The sequence below is a fragment of the Sphaerodactylus townsendi genome, linkage group LG05 (genome assembly GCF_021028975.2).
Source record: "Sphaerodactylus townsendi isolate TG3544 linkage group LG05, MPM_Stown_v2.3, whole genome shotgun sequence".
Taxonomy (NCBI): domain Eukaryota; kingdom Metazoa; phylum Chordata; class Lepidosauria; order Squamata; family Sphaerodactylidae; genus Sphaerodactylus; species Sphaerodactylus townsendi.
The window spans coordinates 98,736,024-98,758,426 of NC_059429.1; the positions used below are offsets into that span (position 1 = coordinate 98,736,024).

Here is a 22,403-nt window from a genome sequence, read left to right on the forward strand (position 1 = left end):
ATTGGTAGGGGCTGATGGGAATTGTAGTTCCTGAACATCTGGAGAGCCGCAGGTTCCCTACCCCTGACATAGACCAACTTCCCTATTGTCCCATGACAATTGCCTATGGTAGGAGGAAGGCACCAAATCCAGTTAGGAACAACTATGTGAATGGTCACTTTCCTAGGGAGATGTTAGGGCATATAAACCATGTTTCTTTATCACAATTCAGCTCTAACCCAGCTCAGGCACACAAAGTGAGATATGGCTGTATCTTATGGGCACCATCCAGCTGACCAAGATGAGGACATTAACATGTACACATATTAGTTACCACAGCACTGCCTATACTTCTGAAATTATTGAAGGCTTCTGTAAAAAGCTCAATTTGAAAACTTGCAAAACTGGTTTCTATTATCTTGCATTTTTAGCCTGACCTTTCTCCAAGAAACTTAGGGCAGCATACATAGATCTTTATTACTACAACTGTGTTAGATAGGTGATGCTGAAAAGGGGGGGGAAAGTGGTCTGGCCACCCAGCAAACACCATGACGAAGCAGAGATCTAAAATAATGTCAGTCAAGTCCCTACTGTAACTACAGCTCTTGATTGATAGATATGGGGAAATGTCAAATTCCTTTTTTGGAAACCAAGCTCCATATCTTTAGGTATCACTCCTAAACAGTTTTCAAACTTCTAAAACAGCTGGCAAGGAATTTCTGGTATCTCAAATGACTAGAATGTCTCTAACCCTAGTAGGAGAGATACAGGGGACTTGAGCCATATAGTTGGTCAGCTGCATAAAAATGGATCCTTCTATATCCACCATCATGAAGGTATGACCCAAGTCCCCATGGACTCTTCAGTGTACTATTTTACCTGCAACTGCGGCCTATAGCTCACAAAGCAGTTTCAAAAAATAGGACAGAATAAGCTAAATACTCAGAATAATTATACATGCTCAGCTACCTCCCATCCCAATTCCCTACATGGAACACCTTGTATTCATTTACGTCAGCTACAACAAAAGACTTCGCACCCAAACAACTCTAGATTACTAGAACCCAAAGGTCAAACATCCTTTTGCTTGTCTACATGAAATCTAGCCTGTTAAGGATCATGCTTAGAATGTATACTCTGTTCTTAGCAAGTCACCCCCCCACCCAAAAAAAAAAATTGTATTCCTTCTTAACAGTCAGGGGGAGTATAGATACTAATAAATGTGCCCAATGCTCTATCAACCCAAAGAGGACTTTTCAAATAGCCTAGAGTTCTGCTGTTTCCAAACAAAAGCAAGCATGTCTTCATGAATACAGTTAATTCCTGCAAGCAGGAAGACTGTCTAGCAGGAAAGGGAATGATCGTGGAGTTTAGGGAAAACCAAGTACTAGCTTCAAAAGCACCTGAAATATTTCCATTTACCTAGAGAGTTATGATGGACAGGCTCTGCAGGGGACATCCCGCTTACCTGATACATGTACATGCTGAAATTAATGCCATTGGACAGATGGATGGTTATGGATTTGCTCCCTGCATTCATACTGGGGAATCATAGCCAACTTGATCTGTAAATCCATGGTTCTGTCAGCCTGACTGGAGAGCAGCAGCTAAATCCAGAGATGAAGTTTTGAAGCAGCCTAGGTTCCATATCCTGCTGCAAACTCTGGATATGAGGTTCAAACCAGCAGGAAGTTGCTTGTTGCGGAGTCTCTTTGCCTGGCAGGAGGAAGAACAACTGAGCACTGTAACAGTGTCAGCGAATCACTTGTCAGCAAGAGGCATTTGGAACTAACCGAAATTCCCCATCTGCTGCTCAGGCTAATCACATCCCTTTTCAGCATCCAGGAGAGGCAGCGGTGTTACTTGGTAAGGGAGGCAAAAAAACGAAGAGCAGGAGCTGGGAGAGACAGAGGCCTCCCCCAGAGGATCTCACAGATGCACGAAGTCCCTTTGCGATGACCTAGTTTGCTCTGCATTGCTTGCATGTTCCCTATACAGAACAGCAAAGGGAGAGGAATTGAAGCAGGAGCAGAGAGTAAATCCGCATAGCCCCTTAATCCAAGAGGCTGCAGAGCCCGAAAGGCATAACCCTCCCTTGGCTGACCTGGCATGCTCTCTGCCCAGCTGCTTAGCGTGGATCAGTCTGGGCACTCAATCCAAGAGGAGGGTGCCGAGCATGGACAGCTACAAAAGGGTGTGACACTGGAAATTAGCTCAGTCCAGTTAGGGCCAGGGCACCTCTTGACCAGCTTAGAATTTATCACAAGAATGAATCTGTCTGACTCAGCTGGGAATTTGTCAAGAGGAAGGAGGTCAAAGAAGCTGCAAGACCAAACTGTATCAAGGCCAGAAGAGGCTCTCACTGGGCTTGTAAGATGCCTGCTTCTCTGAACCTTTAGTTCTCCTGCCCCACTAAAGTCTTTTGTAGTTGCTCAGCTATAAACAAGACCCTCTGGGATCAGATGTACCAAAAAAGCATGAGATAGTCCTGTCCTCCTCCAAAATTATGCCCATACCCTCTTGCTTTGAGGCAATGCGTAGTCATTCCCTTGGCCAAGCTCTAGAGCAAGTTGGGGCGGGGTGGGTTGGGTGGGGTATGGATTCATGGGTGACCTAATAAATAACATCCTCAGAACACAGCTGCCAAGGTTAATCCAAACCCTGGATTCCTTGCTGTTTTATGTTTTATACATTTGTGGCTCAAAGTGTCATTGTAGCACTGGTACATCTGTGCGGTTTTCTGCTGCTTGAAAAACTTTGCCCTCCACTAAAAATGTTGGGCCTCCACTAAAAGAGTTGGGTCTCTTGACTTCAGTTTATTCATATCTCATTAAACAAGTTTTAAGATTGGTTTATTTTTGTGCCCTGGAGCTTTACCAGTGCTGAGTGTAACATTTTTCTGAAAAAGTAATGGTGTCAAAATTCTACCTCTGCTGACATTAGACCCTATATTAGGCTCTGCAACCATAAATACTACCTCAGTTCCTGGAGGCAAACAGAAAAGGTATCTGGGAGTCTCTAAATTAGTCCTATATCAATATTTGAAAACTTCTTGTGCTCTGTTTTTTCTCACAGAATGATTAAAATTACACTGGGAGACCAGAGGTTTGATTTATATCTCTGTAAGACACCAGTGGGCCATGAATGCAGAAACAGATCTTTATGCCACTGTGTGACTCAGATAGTTGTAAAATCATCAAGTAGGACAAAATTTTACAGGAGGGTCTTCCAATGCAATTCCTTGGAGGGGAAAGCTAATGTAGAAAGAAAGCTCAAGACCACCTCCCTTCTAAATCACAACACAAAGTTGAGGGGTAAGCAATCCTCTTTATTCCTCCTAGTATCAAGACAGGGGACAAATTATTGTGTTCAGATTCTCGCTATCAAGTAGTCAAGTGGTGGATCGGGCAAAGACATAATACATGATACATAATGTTGGTGTTGCAATTAATTAGCAGAGTAAATAATAGGGTAGAGATACAAGTGTGTTGTTTTGTAGAACTTTACTAGATAACAAATGAATTTACACCGAATACAGGGACAGCAAACTCTATCTATGCAAGTGCTCAGTCTGGGTATCTGTAGTCTATCTGGGCCTGTGTCGGTCTCTCCTCTTTTGCTGGAAGAAGGAACAGAGAGATCTTTCCAGAAACTCATGTGATTCTAGGCATGTGACTTCAGCAGTTAACTCTTGCTTGACTGCATGAAGCAGGCCCTTCTAAAATCCTAACAATAAGACATAAAACATAAGGCCTGTCCTGTGTGTGACTTCAAGTACTGGCAATGACATCGTTGTTGCAATGGTGAATATTATACAACCCAAGGATGTAGGTAAGGGAGGGGGGGTTCTTGGGCTCAAACCCCCCCCCCCCATTACATGTCTAAAGCTCTGCCTCCCGTTTGTAAGTTTTTTGGATTTTTAAAATGTTTTTTCGGTTTTTGGCCTGCAAGGGACACAGTTTTTAGGCTACCAGCACCAAATTTTCAGGAAATATTTGGGAGACCCTCCTGATGATACCACCCAGGTTTGGAGAAGTTTGGTTCAGGGGGCCCAAAGTTATGGACTCCCAAAGGGAGTGCCCCATCCCCCATTGTTTCCAATTGGAGCTAATAGGAGATGGGGGCTACACCTTTGAGGGTCCATAACTTTGGACTCCCTGAACCAAACTTCACCAAATCTGGGTGGTATCATCAGGAGAGTCTCCTAAAGATACCTGGAAAGTTTGGTGCTGCTAACTTAACAATTGCACCCCTGACAGTAGACACCACCCAAATTTCCCCAGATTCTCCTTTTAAATCCACTCCCTTCAGCATGGATTTAAAGAGAGAATCTGAGGTCCCCAGTTTAAACATTGAAAGTGACACTGTTTCAGCGTGGGAGACAATCCACCCCAAAACAGCATCACTTTCAATGTTGTTTTAACTGGGGATCCCAGATTCTCCCTTTAAGGTGGATTTAAAAGGAGAATCTGGGCTCCCTAGTTTAAACACCATTGAAAGTGATGCTGTTTGGGGGTGGATTCCAGCATCACAGTGGCCGCCCATGGGGGGGCCCCCCCGCAAAACTCAGATTTTGCACTGGGCTTCATTTTTCCTAGCTATGCCTCTGCCCAGAGGGGAGGGCAAAAGGGACTGCTGGCTGCTGGCTGGGAGCCCAGCTGGTGGGGGGTGGGGTAGGCAGGGCAGCAGAGTCTGCCATCCCTGGCCTCGGAGAGCTGCTTTTATAAGTACTGAGGCCAGGGGCTGGGCTTCGGGAGATGTGGCCATGCCCCCAGAGACAGGGCCTCGAACCCCAACCCCCCCCATAACAAATTTATACCTACGTCACTGATACAACCTTTATTCAATTGCCTGCATTAGGCTTCAGCACCAATAGAAACAATTGGTAAATTTCAGATTCGGATATTTTTAACTCTGTAAAGCTGAACAGAGTCAATATCAATCGGCTCTATTTGGCCAAAAATATCCTATCCTGCCAAAAATATTCAGATTTCAAAAACACAAATGCAAAATTTTTAAGTTCTCCTCTTACACCCCTTCACATGGGAAAATTTATTTATTTATTTATTCGATTTGGTAAACCGCCCTACCCCTTACCCGATTTGGTAAACCGCCCTATTTATTCAATTTGGTAAACCGCCCTACTCCCAAAGGGCTGAGGTGAGGGGGAGGCGATTGCCCCCACTGGCTTCTCAATAGGGCTTGAGAAATGCCGGCAGGAGCAAATCCTGCATGCGGGGATGATGATGATGATGATGATGATGATGATGATGATGATGATGATGATGATGATGATGATGATGATGATGATGATGATGATGATGATGATGATGATGATGATTTAATTTTCTTTTACTGTCCAATCCCTGAAGGGCTCTGAGCGGTGAACAAAGACCAATAGGCACATATAAAATACAATAATAGGAAAAATAAATATATAAGCATTAAAATTGTTTAAAATACAGTAGCCCTGGCCCGGGTAGAGACTAACCATATCAATGAGGGGCGGGGGACTACCAGAAGATTCATCTCCACAGAGCGCAGAGGTCTACTTGAGACATATGGGGTCAGACGGTCCTGAAGGTATGAGGGGCCAAGGCTGTGAAGGGTCTTAAAGGTCAACACCAACACCTTAAAGATGATCTGGAAGTCTACCGGGAGCCAGTGCAGGTGGCAATATGGGGGAGATGTGATCTCTGATAAGAAGACCACCCATAAGAAGGTGAACCGCAAGCAGGATCGGGCCTGCTCTCCCCCCGCCTCTACTCTCCAAACCACAAGAGCATAGATAGCAGAGTCTGGGGGCAGGGGGCGATCCTGTATGTGAGGCTGCTGAGCTCCACATGCAGGATCATGCCTGCTCTCCCCCCACTTCTACTCTCCAAGACGCAAGGGCTTGGCTGGCAAAGGCAGGGCAGGGGGTGATCCTGTGTGTGAGGCCAGTGAGCTGTGACTGTCAGCAGCTTCTTCAAGCCTCAGGCAGAGATGTTTCCTAGCCACCTCCACTGACTTGCTGAGCTTTAACAGACAGTTATCCTGCCCTAAGCACTGGCAGTTCCACAGACAAATCAATATAAGACCAGAAACAGAGGCTCCATATTAATTAATAATCAGGAGTAAATAGTTTGAAATAAGGTAAATAGCCAAAACTATGACAAAGCAGCTTCTACTCTGCAAATGAACAGTAACAGTTGAATGGGGGAAGGTACAGGATGGAGCATGCCTAGAAATTAGCACTGATCATCAGTAACTGGGTCTTCTCTAGATTGCAGCACCACCTGCTGGCAATAACTTTCCTCCGCAATATGGACATCAGTCATAGCAACAAAGGCTGCTTTGAAACCAGAACATTGCCTTTCCTTTTCTGCAATAGTTGCAAATACAAGTGAAACTGTGCTTCCATGAGGCCACTTATAGTTCTAACTCCATCTCAAACAAAAAAAATCAACAAAATAAAAACACATAAAGGCACATTCTTACTATACATTTATTTGGAAGTAAATCCCATTCAAACAAAGTTCTGCTAAACCTTTTTGGTTTACAGTCTAACTAGTTCATTCTTGTTGATGGCTAGCACAGTATAATGTTAAAGTGTTGAACTAGGACCTTGGAAACCCAGGTTTCCTGCTCTCTCTCTGGCTAGTCAGGGGCATGGGAAGTGAAATCTGGAGCCAGCTCAGTGGAGTCATTATACATTCTGTGGAATGATAGAAGTAAGGGAGCCTTCCTGACCTTATCAAGCCAATACTTCCCAAACTCAGTTAATTCGGCCAACCACGGGAACTCAGAAAAGAATGAAAGACATTTGAAAGCCAGTTTTTTTCTGGATTGTCCACATGGCCATGTTCCAACATTTTTAGATTCCTTGATGAAATATTTTCTGTTTAGTGAAGGCAATTCTTAGACTGCTTTCAGACATCACAAAGAAATGGAGGATTGTTCTTCATGGGTATGAATCTAGCTTTTTTGTACTCTCATGCTCCCTCTCTTAATGCATGAAGTGTGATTGAACACTTCCTGGTTTGGGAAGTCTTCAATTTATCACAACATCTAAATACACAACATCTAAATCTTCCCTGTAAATTTGGATGCTCTCCCACTCCTGAAGCCATGTTTTCTTTTGAAAGCTGACATGATTTCACTCTTGTCTTGCAGATGTTGCAAGGGGTGACGGCTCAGCTGTTACTCCCCTGTGAGGACCTCGCCCTCTCCTCTAGCCAAGATCCAGATAGACAGTAGGGCTCTCTTCTTACTTTAAACTTAGTTGTTTTACAGCCTAAGTGACAGGAGATCTGTCATCACATGCACAATCTCATGGAGGCATTTGGCTTCCGCCATCAGACTAGAAATTCCCAGGAATGAAGGGGAAGGGTATGGCTGCAAGGAAAGCAGAACCCTCATCAGAGGAACTGGGCATTCTCTCAAAATTCTTCTCTTTTTTATGTACCTCAGCCTACACATTTTACCTGATTCTATAAATTGTATTTCAGTTCATGGCCCAAGTATGTATTTAAGAAGAAGTTATTTTGGCCAGCTATCAGTTATCCATTTACACACAAACTACAATTCTTCCAGCTAGACAGATTCTCAATTACAAGTTAACTAGAGAAACTTGTTTCAGCCTTTGTACTCCCAAAGGAAGCTATTTTAAGGTATCCTCTGAACATTGTAAGAGTACAGACATTTCTTTTCCAAAACAAATAGATTTATATAAGCTCCCTCAGGGTGAAATATCATTCACCAGATCTCCCCCTCTCTCCAATTCCTGATCACCTGATAATTCATCATCTCCTTGAAAGAAAAATCAAGTCAACCTGCCTGATATTCTGTGCATAACTCAAATACTTCTTCCCAAAGAAACTAAGAGATACTGCAATGGCAATCTCCCCTCACTTTCACAATGGAGATAGCAGAGTTTGAGGATTTCATTGATACTGTATTCTGTCCAGTAAATGTAATGCTGTGGCTGGACAGTATTAAACTCACCTGAAAAATGCAGACCTCTCAAGTGACTGTACTGAGGTAGTGGAGATGGCAGCAATAGTCGAGATACAAAAATTGTATAAAAGAAAATGGTATAAGAAAGTCCTTCTCCACCCAACCTCCCAGCACCAGTTTTCCAGGTGAAATAGGAGCCTGAAGCTGAATTGTATAAAAGTGGGAAAAGTCCTAAAAGAGATTCACAGAACTATATATAACTACACATTATTCACTCTTATCCAGTGCATTTATCAATGCCAAGAAATGACTCATAGAATCCACTGCTACATGAAAGCAAAAGAAGAAAGAGTTGTATATCACACTAGCTAAAGCTGATCATAAATCACCTTGCATTTTGAGTTATACATAGACATTAAACAGTATAGGGGACAAAATGTAACCCTGCACTCATATAATTCTTACAAAACCAAGAAGTTTCCCGCAATTGACAATGGTTTCTTCAAGTTAGGAAGGACCAGAACTACTGCAGAGCCATGCAACTTAACTCTGAATAGGCTATGCAGCCCAGGAGGATATCACATCAACGTTGTATGTGACAATGTCTAGAATGCAATATCTAGAATGCAATGTCTAGAATTCAAAAGTTCCAGCAGAGGGTGAGCAAGTGGTCAGCTAGATAGAGCTGAAAGATTAGAGACCTTTTCGACCTTTTGTGTCACCTCTTGCCTGTCTTTAAACTGATAATCTCAGGTCTAATTTCCTCCTTCTTGAAAGATTCCTCTCCTTCTTTCCTTAGTTAGTGAGGAACCTGAAGACTATCTCTGCCTCTCACTTTTCCTGCCAGAAATGTTGTTCCCTAATAAACATCTGACTTTACCTTTAATCAGCAAGTCTGCGACTTCTCTGAATAACTAGGAATATGCCAGCATTGGTTATGGGCCCAGACTCAACTACACTGATTAAAAGGAAAGTTTGCGCTGAGATTCAAGAGAGATACCAGATAAAGACAAAGGAACTAAGATGATTTCCTCCAGTATGTCTCCCGCATTGAGGAATTTACAGACTTGAATGACAGCACCCAGCATGTCAGGATAAAAGCCTTTTACAACAAGAGAAGTTATGGAGCATAATTTAATTGAACAGACCCACACAATGGAACCTCCAAGCAACATGGGAAGAGAAAAATGACCAGGCCAGACATATTATAATTTCAGCTTCTTTATGAAAATAGCAGATCTCAAAACAGCCAAAGAAGTTTGGATTGAATTACAGAAGGTGCTGGGAAAGAAATAATAAAGAATGACAGTGTTCCTCCAGCAGAAGTTATATACTATGTGTATGCCTGAAGGGATAGATCTAAGAAACAAGTTAAGAAAAATGCTTAGTTTTGTTGACCCGCTTAAAATAGCAGGAAAACAGATTGTTGATGAGGATGTTATATTATTACTATTGACTTCACTTCCCAAGAGTTATGAGAATTTGGTTGCTATAATAAAGAGCAATTAAAAACTAATTTGGCAGAAGTTATCAAAGAATTTCAGGAGGAGCATACCAGAAGAGAATTCCTTCAAGGCCAACTCCAGTGAATCTACTTCAGTAAAACAAAATCAAGCATGAAAGCCAGATGGAGTCTATCTGAGTATCACAGACAATGCACTAGAAGCACAGCACTATGAACAATGCACATGAAGCAGAGCTTGTATAGCCAGAAGGGGATGTGGAACTGTGTGTCAGATGCTCTGCAAAATCAAACAAAGGAGTATCACCTTTGAGATTAATTTATCTCACAAAGGCAGCAGTTCCCTAGACCCCTTCATAGGAAGACATTACAAGAATGCCTGTGGGAGAAGCAGAAAGGTGGAGAAAAGCTGCAAAAGAAGAAATTAATGTACTGATGCACAGATTGGAAACTAAACATGGTCACTCACAGAACTACTGCCTGAAAGTAGGCAGTAGGATGGAAATGGGATCTTTAAAACCATATAGGAGACAGAAGGGGAAGTAGAAAGATACGAAGCAATACTAATTCCTAAAGGCTACTCAAAAATCTGGAATTAATTATGATGAAACTAGAGGTGAGAAGTACTGCAGTGAAATTACTTTTAAGCACTGCAGCAGTAAGAAAAATAAAAATGGAGCATCTAGATCAGGGGTTGGCAACCTTTAGCACCCAAAGAGCCATCTGGCCCCACCTCCCCAAGCCCGCCCCCAGCCTCCCCAAGCCCTGCCTTCAGCCAAGCAGGCAGGATAGACAGCAGTGGCGATGCCAATGACAGCAAGTTGCACTTGGGACGCGGCAAGTGTGCCTCCTTCCCAACCCCTCCTTCCTTCCTTCCCAACCCCTCCTTCCTTCCTTCCTTCCTTCCTTCCTTCCTTCCTTCCTTCCTCTGGCGTCCTTTCCTCTCCTTCCCAGGCACCAGATGAGGGAAGGAGGGGAAAGGACGTCGAAGGAAGGAAGGAAGGAAGGAAGGAAGGAAGGAAGGAAGGAAGGAAGGAAGGAAGGAAGGAAGGAAGGAAGGAAGGAAGGAAGGAAGGAAGGAAGGAAGGAAGGAAGCGCGCTCACCGCATCCCAAGTGCAACTTGCCACCGTTGGTGTCGCATGGGGCTCCAGAGCCGTGGGTTGCAAACCCCTGAACTAGATGTAAAAACTGCCTTTCTTCACTGAGATATAAAGGAAGAAATATACATGGAACTAACAGCTACCAGGATTTGAGCAACATAAGGCAAGCAGTTTCTGAGCAAACTACAAAAGAGCATCTATGGACTAAAACAAGATGCCAGATGCTGGAATGAGAAACTTCATCAAAGCTTACCAAAAAAGGGATTTGAACAAGGCAAAACAGAACCTTCCCTGTACTCAAGATACGGAGACAACAAATGGACTTACATTTTGACATATATGGAAGTGAAACAACTTGAAAAATATCGACGATTATCTTGGAATATAAGAAAAAGATTAAGATGGGAGCTATTTTCTTGACCAAAAGCAGAAAATCTTGGAATTCCTGGACTTTATGACATTTATTTATCTGTATATTTATTACCTACCCATCACCAAATATGTTAAACCAGTCAGAACTCCAATTGAAACAAATTATTAGAATCAGGAAAAAAATCTAACAAGCGCTTCAGAGAAGCAAATGGTAAACTGTTATACATACACACACTAACACACCCCCATGTAGCACATCCCCGGAACACCCTCGCCACACTCCCACAGGGGAACGCGCCTGGTGCATCGCGCACCCCACCACCACCCCCTTGGAGCTATGCCCCTGCCCTAAAGTTCCCATGCAAAAGGCATGCAAAGAACTTATATGGATACATATTATGGACTGGGTATCCGCTATATGAATTAGGCAGTTGTGAAGTATACAGGCGCTTAGGCACATTCAGGCAGTAGAATGTTGAGAATCCAAAGAGTTAACATGGAACTCCACGTGATTGGCTAGAAAGGACTGCCAAGCATTCTAAGCCAGAGTCCTGGGAGTTTTGAGGGAGAACTGATTTGAACATCAGAGTGAACAGTTGTTCTGTTTTAACTCTGCTCTCTGGAGGCTGAGGACATGTCTAAGTGAGCTGAACTACTCTAATTAAGTGCCAGGAAGGATAGATTTAAGTTAGGGAATCTGTGCCAAGATCCTGGAGTTAACCACGACACAGCAACACTGATTAATCATACTGGTTGATTTTCTCTGAGGAGAAGTCACCCAAATACAGGGCAGTAAAGTTCCTGAAGGTGGTTTAATTGGTAAATAGAGAAAGGATTGGTTTTCCTGGAGGAAAGCCGCAAGTCCTTCTCTGATGAACACCATGTGAGATAGACACTCTAGAGGAGTTAGTGTTTGAGGAACTGGGTAGATTATACTTACCTGATGGTAGAAATTAAGGTTTTGTTGGCACATTAACTAAAGAACCAAACAGAAAACTGAACAGCTATCCTGGTATGTCCTTAGTTCATGGAGAATTTAAGTTACTGTAGTAACTTAAAGGCACTAAAAATAGTGACCTGTATGAACCTTATATTAACTGTAAAAAGATTCTGAAACATCCTGTAAATAGTAACCTCTCAGAAACCAGCTTCTTGTATACAATTTCAATGTTATCCTTTGCCAGAAAAACTTCCTGATTTATTTCTTGTAAAAAAATCCTTTTGATTCTTTGTTTAAAGTTTATATGCCTCCCGTGCCAGTTTACTATTTTTTTCTGACAGAACGGAAAATATTATTTTGGTGTCCCTTCTAAGCTGCTAATCTTCCTGTCTGTGAATTTCCCAGTTGAACAACTAAAGACCATTCCTACCGTTTAACTTAATTTTTAAAAGTAGGAAAACACGAAGTGTATACACAAAGTCTAAATTACCACATTCACACTACTGCACTGAATATTGAAAAAAGGGGGCAGCTCAGCCAAAACATAATAGACTGTTAGAACTTCAGAGGAAAAATCTCAGGGCACGAGTCACAGCAGTCATTACATACATCTGTGGCAGAACACACATTCCTATTACCAAATATATAATTTTTTTCTGAAGACGAAGAAGACGAAGTAGTAGTAGTAGTAGTAGTAGTAGTAGTAGTAGTAGTAGTAGTAGTAGTTGTTGTTGTTGTTGTTGTTGTTGTTGTTGTTGTTGTCGTCGGGATTTATAATCCCCCTTTTTCTCCTGTAAGGAGACTCAAATGGGCTTACAATCTCCTTTCCCTTCTCCTACCCCCCACAACAAACACCCTGTGAGGTGGGTGGGGCTGAGAGAGAGCTCCGAAGAACTGTGACTAGCCCAAGGTCATCCAGCTGGCGTGTGTTGGAGTGCACAAGCCAATCTGGTTCACCAGATAAGCCTCCACAGTTCAAGTGGCAGAGCAGGGAATCAAACCCGGTTCTCCAGAATAGAGTGCACCTGCTCTTAACCATTACACCATGTTGGTTCTCTGTGAATGATTCTGAACAAAATATATGTGACAAGATGAAAATATATGACAAGATTAATTCAAATTTAAGCTAAACTAGACTTGGTAACAAAGCCTTCCTATAAAACAAAAATCAATATTCTTATATATTGAGCATCCAAGCTTCTAGAAGATGACAATGATGAATTCAGTCATTCAGTCTTTACTAAAGAAACACAGACAATGCTATCATTTTGAACAAATTAACCTAAAAATTTACAAACTTGCACAAGTATTAGAGCCATGAACAATCAACATATGTCTTCTTCCTAGTAGGTCATATTCTTGGAATTCTAAGAACAGAACTCCCCAGTTAATAATGATCAGATGCAATTAAACAGCTCACCTTATTTTAACAAAGTCATTGCCAGCATGATGCAATTTAGAGCCTTAAGATGAAGGGACAAAACATCTATAATACAGCATTAATATCAAGAAGCTATTTGATTCTTTCACGTTGTAAATGACAACAATTGGAGGGAAAATAGATCATTCTATTTATGTTGCTTATTTCAGTGTTCCGATATGCTGATGATACTTCTCAAGTAAATAGAGAAGAAACTATTACCACAAAGTCAACATTAATTTAGAATGATATAAAACAGATTGCAAAACTATGTTCATGTTGAATACCTGATTGACAGATAAAAGATCAGTACCTCCTACATTAAACCCATATGTGACTTCAGTTATATTGCCTTGAATCATTGCCTTAGATTAGGAACTAATGTAAGAAAACTGTTCCTTCTGTCCCTAAAACCCTTCACATTCCCACTCAGGAATATTTCTGCTACTGCTGCCTATTCTCCCTCTATCACACACCTGCATATTTATCCTCTTACCTGAGGGAGAGCAGAGTTCAGCTGCCTCTGCAACTGGTCTCGCTCATGCAAGGCCTCCTGTAGCCGGCCCTGAGTCACTGACAGAGTCTCACGTGTTTCCCGAAGAGTCTCTAGCAGCTTGTCTCTTTCATCGAGCATGTTCACCATCAGCTGTTCAAAGTTGGCATCGGAATCAGAGCCTGGCTGAGACCCTAAAGGGTCACTCTCACTGATGGTAGGCATCACCTCACACATCATGGCAACACTTGGTGAATGCCCAGTGATACAGAAACTTAAGGACTGCCAGGGAATTCCTAGTCAGGATGCCTCTTAGGGCTATGGAAATAGCAAGTCAAGGTCACATTGTTACTGTAGCCCACTGCAGAATGTGGAAAGTGTCAAATGCAGGCTGCACAGTAAGGTACGTAAACCCTCCATTTCCCTTTGCAAAAAGCTGGAGATTACATTGCACTTGTAAAAAGTCTTTAAAAAGTCATTACAGCATAAGTAACATGGAATACATAGTCATTAAGATCAGCAAGGCCAGTGAATTGAACAGACTGAGTGATCCTCTGAGGGTCATTCCAAGCACCTTTGACAGATATTAGATCTCTCCAGTGTGGGTCACCATCCATATGGAATACAGCTCTAGGTTGCTCAAAAAATGTTGCTGTCTGCGTTCTGTACACACACTTTAATATCTTATGAGATCCAAAGGTTGCAGAGTATTTCACTTTTCTTGATGTTAGCAGTCATTGTAGACGGATCAACTGTTGCCTTGAGAAGTTCAGCATGATAGTGTAGCAGACGGGTCGTTTGCAAAAGGCAAATTTGTCTTTCAGTCATTTCGGGATCTATTAGGAAAGAACATTTTAGTGATTAGAACAGTGTCCACCAGTTCTCTTGCAAAACCCAGATTTCAAATACTTTTCCTTTGATTATTTCTATGAGAAGAATAAGAAAATAATTCACTTGTGAAATCCAAGGGACAAGATAAACACTGATAGGCAAGGGTGGTTTTGCAGAGAGTTCAGTACTATGGTCCTCAATTTACCATCTAATCAGTGCTGCTCAGGACACTGGCACATTCTTTTACTCAATCTAGGTCCAGCACGTCTACAGACTGTAACTATCATCTGATAGTTTCCCCTGATCTGAATGTTTTAACTTTTTTTGAGGCCATAACCTCCACAGCACACTTCACTTGAAACCACATGAAATTAAGTGTTATAGGGTCAATCCATTAAAGTCTAAATAGCATGCTGATCTCTACTCAGAAGCCCTCCACTGAGGAGGATGGAGTTGCCATTTGTGGCACAATATTCTGAAGTTTTGGTTTCCATTTGTTGCTCTTCCAACAATAACTGTGACAAAAATAGAAAGCACATATAACTGCATTCTGACAAGAGTATTTTCAGACTTACATCCTCAGACTCAGTGATTCAAACATGCACAGCATTCAGGGTATTTCTCTAATGATATTATAGGCACTGCAGTTATGAGAAATACATCCTGCAACCACCAAGACACAAGAATAAAGAAACTGACTTCGTTATGATATCTTTACATCCCACTGCCAGAATGTGGAACTCTGACTGCAACAGACTGAGAATGCAAATGTCAAGATTTGCCATGCTGTCTTGAAATAGGAACGAGAACTAACTTACATACTTGCTGGTGTTGACCTTTAAAGACCTGTATCACCTGGGACTGACATACCATTAATAAAATATATTTATTAATTAAAAGAAAAAGAGAAATAGAAAGTAAAAATATAGGTCCTTTTCTAGCAAAGAAAAGAAAAAATACTCCTTTCACATTTTAACCTTTGTATTTTGATACTTTGATATTCTGACAAAATTGTACATACAGATGTTAATGCTGCTGTTACTTGGGACTTTATAATAAAAGAAAGTGAAATTGCCCTTCCAACCATTCACCAAATCCAACAAGGGGAAGAAGCCAACCATTAGTGGACACACTATGCACAGAAGCAATGTTTTATTACCTGTTACCATGGGTAATACACTGGAAAAGCTGGAGATGAAAAGCAGAAGGAAAGTAGAAAAGAAGCACAGAATCTACCTGCCCGGAGGCTCTAAGTGTGATGTTCATGACCAGGCACGACATGAAGAAGTGTCCAACCTTGTACTGTCAGCTGCCACATGGAAGAAGATAGATCACTTCTTCAGAAATGATCTATGACTCAGAAAAGCTCATACCCTGCCAGAAATTTTGTTATTCTTTAAGGTGCTACTGGACTCTTGCTGTTGTCAGATGAAAGAAGGATGAGCTTTTCAAAAATGAAAATGGAAGGACAACACCATCTGGCACACTGTGTTGTTCAATGTTCGATAAGACATATGAACTACAAGGGCATGTACCATAAGAGTAAACATAATGCCACTATAATGGATATTTTTCACTTCTGTCACCTTTCCTGAAGAGATGAGTAATGGTTTAGGATGACATAAGCAACAATGGAAAGAACAGATGGACTCAGCTCTACAGCTAGAAAGGAGGAGGGTAAAATAGCTCCAACCATCTTGCAGACTATTTACTCTAAACGTTTCATCAAAGCCAAGGCTCTTTGGTCTATCTCCAAGAATGGTGCTGCCAGGTGAGAAATAAAGCCATGCCTCTTCAACTGAGAAGTTCCTTCACTGTGCCAGAGTTCACATACAAGAGCACACACACTTGCCCAGGCAAAGAACATCCATATTAGACTGTTATTTCAAGCAGTAAAAAATATTTTCAACTAAAACTATGCACATTAATACCCCCTGGATATAATATACCCCACACCATTTTTAGAGCCACTGAAAAAAGTCTAAAAGAGTCGTGGGGAAAATATAATGGCAGCATTAATGAAAGGATACAAACAGCTATAAAAGATTCTGAGGATGTTCAGAAGCTTCCCACACTATTAATTCAATGCATCAGTGGAAAGCAGTACAAGAAAACATTAGATTCTCTCCACCCATGCTTTATATCGCACAATGAACATCCTAAACGATTCTACAACTAGCCTTGCCTGCAGTATGCCAAATAAAGGCAAAGAGGAAACCAATAAGAAGGAATTAGATATATTTTGGAATGTCTATCTAAATCCTTTCAAAAGTGCCATCCACACACACCCTTATAAAACAAGTTCATATTCATATGCTCAATAAAAAATAATTCAGCACCAAGCAGCATAAGAAAAAGGAAATATCTTGCAGCTGCTTTTTCAGAAAGCCATATGTTTCAAGAAATCTTGCTGAAATACTACTTCCTAACAAAAACGAAGAGCTTAATTCATGACAACAGTCCTTTGAGAGCCAACTAAAAAATACAGTGGCACATACAAGATTTTAAATATTCACTTAATAAACTGATAATCTGAACACTTAAGTATTTTATTTTAAATATTACATAAGTCCATCTAACACATACAACACCTTTTTAAAAACCAAGTAATAGAAGAAATTACAAGAAACCAGACATAATTTTTAACAATTGTTAGTTTAAAACTGATCAGCTTACCAAACACTTCCCAGTCCAATAATCATTTTAAGTATGTATCTACCTGGATACTATTCAGAGCCTTTTGCAAGGCTTTAAGTCTTATTAAGACATAAATTACCTTAACATTCTCCAGTCATGCACTCTTGAGGCAAAAGATTCTTTCTCCAGTACCTTGCACAGATCAGTTGGGCACAATAACTACATTTAACATCATCACTCTGCATTGTTTTGGTAGTTCTTCCATATACCATGTTTTCCCGAAAATAAGACAGTGTCTTATATTAATTTTTGCTCAAAAAGATGTGCTATGTCTTATTTTCAGGGGATGTCTTATTTTTCCGCTCCACAGCTGCATGCTCTGGTGTTCTGTTCGACGGGCATGCTTCCAAACAAAAACTTTGCTACGTCTTACTTTCAGGGGATGTTTTACATTTAGCACTTCAGCAAAACCTCTACTACGTCTTATTTTCAGGGGATGTCTTATTTTCGGAGAAACAGGGTAGTTCAAAAGAAAAATGTTCAGGCAATCGCAGCATTAGTTCTCATACACATTATAACTGATAATACACATTATAACTGAAGCATTTTTCGGGAAGGCAATGTATTGGCTGCCATGATGGAAAAGATAATGAGCATATTGCATGGGTTACAGGCAGAAAGTAGCAACAGACGTAAAAAAAACTAGGCAAGATTTTAGTTGTACTGAAGGTATGAAATCAATTGACAGACAAACTATGTCCATGATGCCTCATCTAAAATGTCCAGTTAGCACTGGAGTTACTATTTCATGTGTATCGAGATCAAGGAAGTTGAAAACTTTCACCAAAACAGGAACTTTCAAAAACAAATTCAAAGAAAAAAATATGCAGATCTTTTTGAACACTTAAAAACACTGTGCACCCTTAAATGGTTAAAAAAGCAAACAGCAAATTTAGAAGCAGTGCTTTCCAATTATCTCATAATTTTTCAACATGCTTGCTTAATTAAGGCAGAATGCACAATGTAAAGCCTTCTGGCTAACTGCAGTCTCTTCTCTACGAGTGGCCCCTTGGAGGAAATAATTCTGAATATCCACTGTTTGCATACTTAGAGAAACATCAAAGGATCCTCCAGAGTTGGGGCCAGTGTTTCCATCCTTTTGCCTACCTGTATCAGACATCTCTTCTCTGGTGTGAATTGCTAAGAGAGTCAGAGCCTTGTGTTAGTAGCAAAGGAGAGGAGTAGCAGAAGCAGAAGCAGGCAAACCACTTCTGAATGTCTCTTGCCTTGAAAACCCTATGGGATTATCATAACTCATCTGTGACTTGAAGTCACACACACACACATATATACAAGATCCAGAAAGGCTGTACACAAGGACGCAGGCAAGAGGGGTTTTCCGAGTTCAACCCACCCATTACATGTCTGAAGCTCCGCCCCTCGTTTGTGGTTCTTTGGAATTTTTTAGTTTTTTTCAGTTTCTGGTCTGTAGGGGGCACAGCTTTTAGGCTTGCAGCACCAAACTTTCAGGGATTTGTTGGGAGACTCTTCTGATGATACCACCCAGGTTTGGTGATGTTTGATTTAGGGGACCCAAAGTTATGGACTCCCAAAGGGGGTGACCCATCCCCCATTGTTTCCAATGGGAGCTAATAGAAGATGGGGACAACACCTTTGAGGGTCCATAACTTTGGACTCCCTGAAACAAACTTCACCAAACCTGCATGCTATAATCAGGTGAGTCTCCTAAAGATACCCTGAAAGTTTGGTGCTGCCAGCTTAACAATTGCACCCCTGATAGCAGGCACCCCCCAAATTTCCCCACATTCTCCTTTTAAATCCACCCCCTTCGGCATGGATTTAAAGAGAGAATCTGAGGTCCCCAGATAATCCACCCCAAAACAGCATCACTTTCAATGCTGTTTTAACTGGGGACCCCAGATTCTCCCCAGGAGATTCCAGGAGCAGCAGTGGCGTAGTGGCTAAGAGCAGGTGCACTCTGATCTGGAAGAACCGGGTTTGATTCCCCGCTCTGCCACTTGAGTTGTGGAGGCTTATCTGGGGAATTCAGATTAGCCTGTGCACTCCCACACACGCCAGCTGGGTGACCTTGGGCTAGTAACAGCTTTTCAGAGCTCTCTCAGCCCCACCCACCTCACAAGGTGTTTGTTGTGAGGGGGGAAGGGCAAGGAGATTGTAAGCCTCTTTGAGTCTCCTACAGGAAAGAGATATAAATCCAAACTTTTCTTCTTCTCTTCTTTAAGGTGGATTTAAAAGGAGAATCTGTTTAAACACCCTACTTTAAACACCATTGAAAGTGATGCTGTTTGGGAGTGGATTCCAGCATCACAGCAGCTGCCCATTGGGGGGGGGGGGGACAAAACTCAGATTTTGCACTGGGCTCCATACACCTCTGCCCAGAGCCCAGCCAGTGCGGGGGAGCAGGGGAGTCTCCTGTGCCCAGCCTTGGAGAGCTGCTTTTCTAAGCACTGAGGCTGGGGCCAGGGTTGGAGAGGTGTGGCCACACACCCCAGGGGCAGGTGGGGGCATGGTCCCACCCCCAAACCTACCCCATAAAAATCTATACCTATGTCACTAGCTGTACACTATGAATGCAGTGTCTCACCAGGACACTAATGTTGAGGTGAACCAATGAATAGTACACAATCCAACATGGTAAGTGGGATGAAAAATAAATTCATTTACATTTGAAATTACAAGCAGGATTCAAACTTGGAGACTTCTACAGTAGCACGCATTATTGACAAAATTCTGCCAAGCTACCAAGTACCACTGATAAATGCTGCAGCGTTTAAACTGCTGCTTTCCTGGCTACTTCAGCCAAGCATTAGATCAATAATCTAATCAAAACCACTAGGCTACAACTCAGAAAACCACTAGGTACAACTCAGGCTATAAAGCAACTGCACGGAGATAAGTGAAGCCTTCCTTCTAAAATTATGAAAGGATTCTGGCACATCATCTTTAAGACATCAAGGCACAAAGAGCTGCTAGCATTATGCAGTTGCCAATGTATCAATGAGCAATTATCGGTGTCATTGTAGAAATGGTACATCCTTCATCAGAAGTCTCTGCTTTCTCAACAACACTGGCACACACAGTTCCTCCTCTGCATTACTCAGACTATGACAAGAAGTGCTAATTTATTCAGAGTCACCAGTACTGAGCAGCATTACTAAAGTATATGCTATAACTAAAGCTTTGATGAGACAATTATGCCTTGCTCCTCATCATCTGCAAGCTGTAACACATCCCACTCCCTGCCTTAGCACCAAGACATAGGGGGGAGTGCTTTCATCCTCTAGAACACAGTCAAAGAAGTCACTCGTGAGAAAGATGAGCCTAATCATCCACTCTATTGGAAAACCAAAAAGCCAATGTCAACAAGAGAATTTATCACCAACTGCTTCCTTCTGCATAAGCAGAACACACAGGTCCACACTTGACTGCATGATACCTAAGAATGTCCATGTTCATCTGAAGCCAAGTGTACACATGCCTCCTATCTCTGGTCAGATCTCAAAGTGAATCATGCAATTAATGGGTTAGATCCAACCAGTTTATCTGCTGGTAAAAGAAAGTGGAGGAGTCCCCTTACAATTATATAAAAAGGCTATGCTGGGGATCATGAACAAAAACCGTGTGAGCTGTAGTAAACAGGAGATTTAAGCAATGAGCAAAAAGGCTGGCTGAATCCAACTCCATATCAATTCCTAAACACCATTCTGAAGCAGAACTCTGTGTAACATCATCTACTAACCAATAGTGTCTATTACATTAAAATTGCTGACCACTGGCATATTTAAGCAAAAATCTGCACTTCCACAGAAAGACTAGGACTGTGATTTTCAGATAGGCTGCAAACTTGTTCTAGAAGCCACCTTAGTTGAAGTGAAATAGAATATGCAAATTAAAGTTAGCTCCGAGCCAGGATAAAGCTGTAGGCCTTCTCCAGAACCTCAAGACCCACAGGAAGGATACAGAACGAGGAATACCACAACTGCCCAGACAAAACTGCATCGCTCTTATTAATTTAAATAAATGTCTAAATGTGTTAGCCATGTTTCTCAAACTGCAAGGAAAACCTTGTCAACCAGAAGCCAGCAGTTAACAGGTGAAAGAATGTCAACAAGTAAAGAGTGGATCCAGCAAACAGTAGACATGACAAAATGCAGAAGGTGATGAGAAACATGGATGTACCAAGATTAAGTCTAATCAGTTATACACAGGAGATGTTTCATTGCATCAGATATTCCGTTAGGCCAGGGGTCGGCAACCTTTACTACCCAAAGAGCCATTTGGACCCGTTTTCCACGGCCCCGAAGATCTACCGAGCCGGAGAGGAAGGTCTGCATGGAGCCGCCTCCGGTTCGACCCTTCCACTCACCTTTCCTTCCAGCACTGCTCTGTAGGGCCTGCCCGGTACAGCTGCCTCTTGCGCTGTGGGAGGCAGCAGCGCTGGGCAGGGAAACCCCCTCTGCCCAACGGAGCAGGCAGCCGCCTGCTCCATGGGGCAGGGGGGGATGGTGGCTGCGGCCCGCCCAGTGCCGGCGCCTCTCACACTGCAGGAGGCAGCGGCGTCAGGCAGGGAAACCCCCCTCTGCCCTACGGGTGGCAACTGTGGGGATGGCAGAGGGGGGATGGTGATTGCTCTGGAGGAACATGCCCATGCTACCCTCCAACCTCCAGGGGTCAGAGGGCAGCGTGGGCGTGTCCCTCCAGCCCTCCAGTGCAGCGCTGGAAGGAGAGGTGAGTGGAGGGGACCGAGCCGCTTCCAGTTCGAACCCTCCACTCACCTTTCCTTCCAGTGCTGCTCTGGATGGCTGGAGGGACACGCCCACACTACCCTCCGACCTCCAGGCCACATGGAGCCACAGTATAGGACTGAAAGAGCTGCATGCGGCTCCAGAGCCGCAGGTTGCAGACCCCTGCGTTAGGCTGATTACTGACTCTCTCTCACTACAACTGCAATATCAAAGAAAGTTATGGAAGAACCTGTGAAACACATGCACTCTCTTAATAAGAAAATACTCAGCCCAGGGAACTGTAATAGTGCTTTATCCTCCTTTATGGAATCCAAATAGACTTCCTAGACTAACAAGATAGCAGAAACACCACTGAGAAACCTATTAGTACAACCCCCTTTGGTGGCAAGGCATGAACTCTGCTAGCTGCACAATATGCCTGTCACTTAGGCCCATTACCTACA

The 22,403-nt window shown here is 42.4% G+C and overlaps 1 protein-coding gene across 13 annotated transcripts in view; it reads right to left on the bottom strand.

Moving 5' to 3' along the window:
* PPFIA4 (PTPRF interacting protein alpha 4) overlaps positions 1-22,403 on the bottom strand; it is a 146,973-nt gene that overhangs the window by 67,962 nt on the left and 56,608 nt on the right. For 12 of the 13 annotated variants that reach the window (XM_048497282.1, XM_048497280.1, XM_048497290.1 and 9 more), the window contains one exon: positions 13,709-14,541. In XM_048497282.1, the coding sequence (XP_048353239.1) occupies positions 13,709-13,945 (237 nt within the window). In that variant the 5' untranslated portion in view covers positions 13,946-14,541. Of the gene's footprint in view, positions 1-1,447; positions 1,856-13,708; positions 14,542-22,403 lie in introns of those variants that run through there. The other variant, XM_048497291.1, reaches the window with a different exon arrangement.